At 41.1% G+C, this 7,967-nt stretch overlaps 1 protein-coding gene across 5 annotated transcripts in view; it reads left to right on the forward strand.

Moving 5' to 3' along the window:
- OBI1 (ORC ubiquitin ligase 1) overlaps positions 1–6,831 on the forward strand; it is a 45,342-nt gene extending 38,511 nt beyond the window's left edge. For 3 of the 5 annotated variants that reach the window (XM_082434862.1, XM_082434861.1, XM_082434860.1), the window contains one exon: positions 1,040–6,831. In XM_082434862.1, the coding sequence (XP_082290988.1) occupies positions 1,040–2,555 (1,516 nt within the window). In that variant the 3' untranslated portion in view covers positions 2,556–6,831. The remainder of the gene's footprint in view (positions 1–1,039) is intronic. The other 2 variants (XM_082434863.1, XM_082434859.1) reach the window with 2 other exon arrangements.
- Positions 6,832–7,967: the final 1,136 nt, after the last annotated feature.

The following is a 7,967-nucleotide window of genomic DNA, read 5'->3' on the forward strand; positions in this document are numbered from 1 at the left end:
TTTATTGACTCATAAGAAGCAGTTTCCTGAAAGATGAAATTTCCTTTGGTAGTCAGATCAGATAGAATTTAAGATAGATGCTTTATGTCCCTTGGAGCTGGGACAGTCTTATTGATCCTTTTATCATCAGCTCCAAATATACCACGAGCCATACTAGGTGCTCAAAAATTGTTTTCTTAGCTGAACACCAGTACCCATTCTTAAGGGAATAGTGGAAACAAGATAATCCCAAGTGAGAGGAGTGAATTTTTGTTGTGTTCTTTTTCATTTCTTCTTCAAAATGTTCCTTTTCAGAAAATGTGAAAATGTTTTTATGTGTAATATATTGGAAGCACAAGCATTGACTTTGTATCTCAAAGTTGGAAGAAATGAAATTGATGTCCCACACAGTTGTGAAATGCCAAAAATAAATAGAGCTGAAATGAATTAAAGCCCAGTATTCAGAAAGGCCAAGTGAAAACTTCAGATCAAGGGTAGCTATAATTGAAAGGGTCCAAATAAGTGTTTAAACCCACTCCTGCTGGAACTGCTAAGATTTCTGAATTTCAAATTGGCATTTTATGTTTGACAGGGTGACATTGTGTAAGGAATGTATTGTAAAACAGTGCTGTACGATAGGAAAATGATTGAATGTAAATATTTCAAGATGTGGACCACTGTTCAAATGTTATCATAAATCTTTGCCATTGTTTTAGGGTATAACTCTTCATGCATATATGAGCTGAACTGATAGCGCCAGCTCTTAGGAGGGAAATTATCAGCGAGTTTCTGCCTCGCTGCTACTACTAGTATGATTTGACCACAGAAGTATCCTATTAGGTCTTTGTCATTATTATCATATGCTCATTAGTACATAAATGGGGAAACCCTCTTTTGAAGGTACTACATCTGTCATTGCTCTTATCCTGTTCATTGAGTGGTCTGAAATGTCACTGTTATGTGAAATTAGAATGGGCGGAGACAATTTGCACTCTTAAACTTCGAAAAGGAAAGAAAAAATCTTGAACTATAAGGGTAACGATCCTTCCATTCTTTGCAGGTTTGGAAGGTTTACAGTAGCTGCTCTTCAGTCCAAAGTAGAACAGTATGAACGTGAAACCAATCGCCTCAAGAAAGCCCTGGAACGAAGTGACAAATATATAGAGGAACTAGAATCTCAAATTACACAGCTAAAAAATTCAAGTGATGAGAAGGAAGCTATGAATTCCATTTGCCAGAGAGCACTTTCTACAGATGGCAAGGGGAGCAAAGGCACCGAGGAGGATATGGCATCCAAGAATCAAGGTGATGGTGCCAGAAAGCAGCTTGGCTCATCAACCTTGAATTCACACCTGGCAAAACCTTCTAGCAGTTCTGTCAGACAGGAAAGCACCAGCAAAACAGAACCAAATTGTTCTAAGAACAAAGACTTATATCACAAACGGGTGGAAATAATGTTAGATGTGACAGATACAAGTATGGATACTTATTTGGAAAGAGAATGGGGTAATAAGCCAAGTGATTGTGTATCCTACAAAGATGAAGAACTCTATGATCTTCCAGCTCCCTGTACTCCTTTGTCCCTTAGTTGCCTTCAGCTCAATACGCCAGAAAATCGAGAGAGCTCTGTGGTCAAAGCAGGAGGTTCCAGAAAGCACTCAAACCATCTCAGAAAATTGGTGTTTGATGATTTTTGTGATTCTCCGAATGTTTGTAATAAAGATTCTTCAGAAGATGATAGAAGTGAAAGTGAAAAGAAATCAGAATGTTTTACTTCCCCAAAGACAGGGTTTTGGGATTGTTGTTCCACTAGCTATGCCCCCAGCTTGGATTTTGAAAGCTCAGAAGAGAACACGATAGCAAATTGTGTTGGAGAAATTTCTTCAAAATTGAGTGAGAAATCAGGCTCATGTTTATCCAAGAGGTTGAATTCTCTCCGCTCCGTTGAAATGAATCGGACAAGAACATCCAGCGAAGCATCAATGGACGCAGCTTACCTTGACAAAATCTCGGAGTTGGATTCAATGATGTCAGAGTCAGACAACAGCAAGAGCCCTTGTAATAACGGTTTTAAGTCATTGGATTTGGATGGCTTAGCAAAGTCATCTCAATGCAGTGAATTCCTTGAGGAACCAGATAAGCTGGAGGAAAGAACTAAACCAAACCTTTCTAAAGGTTCTCTAACTACTGATCAGTTAGAAAATGGAAATGAATGGAAACCCAATTCTTTTTTTCTCCTCTCTCCATCTGACCAGGAAATGAATGAAGATTTTTCACTCCATCCCAGTTCTAACCCAGGAACCAATGAAATCAAACCCCCAAGCTGTTTGTTTCAGACTGAGTTTTCCCAGGGTGTTTTGTTAAGCAGTTCACACAGGCTATTTGAAGATCAAAGGTTTGGGTCATCTTTGTTTAAGATGTCCTCAGAGATGCATGGTCTTCACAACCACCTTCAGTCTCCTTGGTCTGCTTCCTTTGTGCCCGAAAAGAGGAATAAAAATGTGAATCAATCAACAAAAAGAAAAATCCAGAGCAGCCTTTCCAATGCCAGCCCATCAAAAGCAACTAAAAGTTGACTCATTAGAAAGGTGTCATGTATGTTTTTGTCCTGAGAGGAATCTAAGATTTTAAATTTACTTTTTCCCCTCATAAAAGCTCTATACCATTTTGAATTGATAATCTTTCGTCAGGTGTCAAGTCAGAATGGTGGATTAGCCTGTACCCAGGATACTTTTGTTCACTTTGAAGAGTTTAGTCTTTTTCATTTTCATTGGGGATCTTTTTGACCAGAAAAGCTAGGGTGAGAGTTTCCTTTTAATGAATATTATACGTATCTGGTTTGGGTATATTTTGTTTTCTTGAATCTTGATTTAACTCTTCAGGTACAATGGTCTATTAGTAAGCATCAGTTATCTTCAGAACTTGGATTTTTTAAATAAAACTTTTGGTGTTGTCCACATACTGCTCATAAGACACTTGAGTTTCTTTAAAGCTTTTCCTAGGGTGGAAATTATTTTGCCTGTCCCTTTTTATTTATGTTTAGTGATAGCCTAACTTTTATTCAAGGCCATGATGGGGAAATAGCACTCGAATCTTAGTCCAATACTCATCTACTTTTTTTTTTAGGTTTTATGTATATGTTTGCATTTTTAACATTGTGTTCTGTCCAGTTTTTGTGAAAATGTGTTGCTAGTATGAAAGAATACATTTTCTGTATGAAAATACTTGTTTTATGTCAGGTAGCTTTCATTCGCTCATCTTTTTGTGTGTGTTGAAAATCAGAAATTGAGCCTACTTTAGCAAGAAGTCATGGAACAGTTGTGTTTGGAGGAACCTAAACATGGTAGCTTCATCGTTTCAGATATACAGGTGCAGAAGCACTCATTGCCAAGTTCTTGATCCACTTATGTCCCAGGGGAACTTTCTTTGGAGTGGTAAAGTTCTTGTTTGCATGTTGCTGTTCTTCATGGAAACTGTATGCATGGTAGCATTCTTGCTTGCACTGTTTTCCTTACTTAAGAAAAAGAAGTTTCAGTTGGCTAAAAGATTATCTTTTATGTAGGCCCTAAAAAACTTTTTCATGAAGAGTGTAAAGGGGGTGAGAATAGGTGAGCTAAGCACAATTTTTAATTTAGACTCTGAAAAGGTATATTATTCTGAACATGTTTGGTATGCCCATATAGGCCTCTAAAAATGGTTTGTATGTTAATGACTTGTTTATCTAATGTGCACTGAACATTTTACATTAATACTGTACTGTTTTACAGTAATACTGCATGCTTTTCTATGTGAATTGAATAAAGGATGTCATAAGCACTGTAATCCTTGATGTTGTCTCATGTTGAATTAGCCTATAAAGACCAGTAAAACTTACCATTTTTTATTGATCTTTTAATATAGGGGTTGGTGGACTATGGCCTGTGGTCCAAATTCTGGCCTGTACCTGTTTTTGTGAAAGGCCTGTAAACCAAAAATGGTTTATAGATTTTTAATGGCTTTTAAAAATCCAAAGAATATTTCACAACACAGGAAAATGATATGAAATTCAAATTTCAGTGCTTTTAAATAAAGTCTTGTTAGAACACGGCTGCACTTACTTGTTTACATTTTATCTAGGACTGCTTTTGCACTGAAACAGCAGAGTTGAATAGTCTTAACAGAGACCATATGGCCCACAAAGCCTAAAGTATTTACTGTTTGGCCTTTTACAGAAAAATTTGCTGACCTCTGTTATAATAGACTCAGGATTCAACAAAACCATAAAAGTATAAAAAGTCACTTTTATGATTTGGAGAATCATGACCTCTACTTTTAGAAGTAATAAGAGCCTCCTCCCCCCAAAAAGGCTTAATATAAAGCGTAATTTTTGTTCTATCATATTTTTTCCAATAAGTATTTATGCATTACTTTGTCTTTCTGATAATGTTTAAGCTAATGGATACTTTCAGAGATATTGCAGTTTAAATATCTTTGACAATGTGGATATGCATTTGAAATTCTATTAAATGTAGAAATATAACATTTTTCTGAATAGAGTAAATTTGGGGGTAAACCTCACTCTAATTCTGTCTGTAACTCTTTTTTTTTTACCATGAGTGTGTTAGTTTTTAATACAAACTGACACTGTGCCATGGAAATGCAGAGTGTGTAACCTGATTTACTAGTGCCTAACCGGGTGAGGGTGTCTCTATTGGGCCAGAGTATTTCCTAGCTGCTTCCGAAACACTGCTCCATTCTCTCCAAAACAATATTTCATTATTAAATTAAAAAAAAACTGTGACATTCCTCAGTTGAAGGAAATAATCTGTGCAGGATCTGATTTTAATGACACGTTCTCATTTGTACTCCTAATCTCTTTACCATAATCTGAAATGTCATGACAAATATGGTGGTCTCATTTTAAAATATATCTATTATATATACACACCCTAAAGCAAGACAAATACTTTTTATTGAAACCAAGTACTTTGCTAACCTCTATCTCATGTAATCTTCTTTTCAAACTCTGTGAGCCAAGAATTAATTTTCCCCAGTTTACAAATAAGTGAATTGAGAATTAGTTGTCACACAGCTAGAATGGGTTTAGAACCCTGTCTTGGAGCTGGGCCTCTGACTCCAGACCTTGTACTCTTCCTCCCTCATGCATGGGATGCGTGGGAGTTCACATTTATAGGCCAAAGGATGAATGGGTTTGAAGTTTCCAAGGATTCTTTTCAAAGTCGTATTTTGGAAGTATTAGCATGTTTCTTTTCAAGTAGCATTTAATTCCTGACTGTGTCCTCGATCTAAGTCTACCACTAAGTGGGAGCTCAGTGATGGGAGTTGTGTGTGTGCCACTTTTAAGTTGATAAAGATTCACATTAACTCTGACATTTAGATGAATTTCAAAATAACACTAAGGCTATGTTAGAAAAAGATGCGCTAGTGATAAAGGGAAAAGACACATCAGTTCATGTCTTTATAAAAACAGTATCTTCTGACTGCTCATCTTTTTAAAATGCTGTGGCTAAGAGAATGTGACATGATGTTAGATATTATTTTGACATGACCTTTAGTGTTTATCTTTTAATTTTTAAAATCTTCATCCCATCCAAAATGACAAGTCTTTTTCCTGTTCTAATGGATCAACTGATACTTAAACTGAAAATGTCAGACTTGAAGATATATAGTCCCTTAATTTCAAATCTGCTCTGTTTTCTTATAAGTTCGTTTGTATTTACGCTGGTTTGAAACCTCTAAAGGTACCCCTGAACAAGGGAAGAACTTCAGTCTTGATTCTTAAGATGTTTCAGGAACCTGTTTCTATATACTTGAATGGTTTTCAATTCAAAGTGTAATACATGCACTAGACTTTCCCCCCCCTCACTTTTGTACCTGTGAATGATATTTGTAGAGAACAGTTTAGTTTCATGGAGTGTGGCCTATTGAGAAGGGTTTCCCAAGGCCTCATAAGAAGGTCTTTCATTCCTATTCTCGGGAGTCCTACAACAGTCTTTGCCTATCATGATGTAACCCGATCCTTTTAATAATACTTGGCAGAGAGAAAACCTTTTAAGCAGTGATCTCAGAGTGCATAGTGAACATTTATTGCCTAATTCTCGGAACCCCACTCAGGGAGGAAGCTGCAGCTTCCTTTTAAGAACCCATCTGAAGCTTAGGCTTGGATGATCTTCAGTTTGACATGACAGAGGCAGCCTAGAATAAGTTCGATTGAAGCTCCATTTCTTGAAACAAGGTAGATTTCTAGGTCTGCTGTGTCTTAACAGGGAGCAGACCCCCTCTAATAAATGTTAGTTGCATTAACCAAGTGTGTAGAGGTGTGCGCCTAGTGTGACACATAATTTGGGGATGTGAACATCCAGTACCCTAGGGCAAAGATTTGACTTAGGCATTTACTGAGACTTTCTGTGAGGAAGGAGGACCTAGTTCTGGACCATTTTAATTCTTATAACACTGGTGAGTAGAAACGTGTCTGTATTCGGGATAGCGTGGAGCAGAAAGGAAACCAGGCTGCTTCACGGAAGTGCTGTTTGTATTGGGTCTTTAAGGATGAATAAGAGTTTGATGCGGAAGAGGACATCTCTTCTGCACCTATGTCCGCTCTCTTGCAAGGGGTGCCTATTCATCAGATGTCTCAGAAGAGGTGCTGAAGGAACCATTCCCTAACATCAGGGCTCCTGATGAAAAGGTTTCCCGACTGCCCCAGCCTGAGCTGGCAAGTGTGGCTTTGGTCCGCCTCCTCTCTCTGAGCATCCCCTGAGACTCTAGGCTCAGCCGCGCCGCCAGGACCGGCGGCCTGCTGGCGAGACTGTGATTCCCAGAAGGCTAGAAGGCTCAGGAGGTGGCAGGGCTGGCCCATCATCTGTCCATTAAGCCGAGGCTTGGCGCTCCGAGGACCGGAAGGCGCGACCTCGCTTCACTCACTGGGTCATCTTTGTGCTGGCGGTGGGGAGGTGAGGTCTGGCCCGCCCGCCTCGGCTACGGTCCCGCTTTCCTTCCTCTGATTCCGGCGAACCCTTCCTTCCCGGATTCTCGAAGCCAGTGCCGCTGCCCCTTCTCCCGGGAGGACAGATCTGCCGGTGCCCCTCTGGTCGGAGTTTCCCGCGCTCTTGAGGGCGCTCTGAGCTGCTCCCGCCAAGGCCCCGCCCAAAGAAAGGACCAGCTCTGCGGTTTCCTTTCCTTTCATTACTACTCGCGAAACCTGGCGATTAAGACGCGAAACCAACAAAGAGTTTTCTTTCCACCTTAACCTTGCACACAATCCTTTAACAAATTAATTAATCCTAATGAATTAACACTTCATTTATTTAAACGCGCTACAGTCCATGAATTAAATTTTCATGCAGTGATTAAAGGCTGTTAAAATATGCATGATTTCGTTAAAATTTTATAATAAATCAGGGCAATGTGTTACATGACAAGGCAACTATTTCCCAGTCCCTCGCAAGGGGCTTTGATTTGTGCAGGCGGCGGGGAGGAGGGGCGGCTGGCGGCGGCGCCTGCGAGCTTCGGAGCCGGGCGACAGGACCCAGCCCCGCACCTCGGCGTGTGGACTCGAGGCTTCGCGCTGTCCTCGGGGTGTCTGGACCCTCCTGGGGATCCCGCTCCTGCAGGCCGAGCCGAGCCTGCGGAGGGCGACGGGCGCTCGCCTCTCGGTTCCCGGAACTGCGCTCACGGGGGCCTGGGGGTCCTCTGCGGTCCTTTTGCGCCAGCGGAGCTGCCTCCCTCCAACGCGCGCGTGTGGCCGAGTGGGAGCGGCGGGCCCGCGGCTCTCCGGGGAGAGGAAGGCGACACAACTTCCATCTCGTCGCGTGGGGTCAGGGGCGGGCGTGTCTGTTGCAGAGTTGGTTTGTTCGCTGTTGTTCTTAACCAGGAGACCTCGAAGCCCCTTCTCTGACCAGCGCGCTCTCCCTTTTTGGAAAGGGCCTGGGCGGGGCGGGAGCAGCTCTGCTTCCCTTGGGACCTAAACCACAGGGGCCCGTGGCCAA

Source organism: Balaenoptera physalus (genome assembly GCF_965194825.1).
Source record: "Balaenoptera physalus genome assembly, chromosome: 18".
NCBI lineage: Eukaryota > Metazoa > Chordata > Mammalia > Artiodactyla > Balaenopteridae > Balaenoptera > Balaenoptera physalus.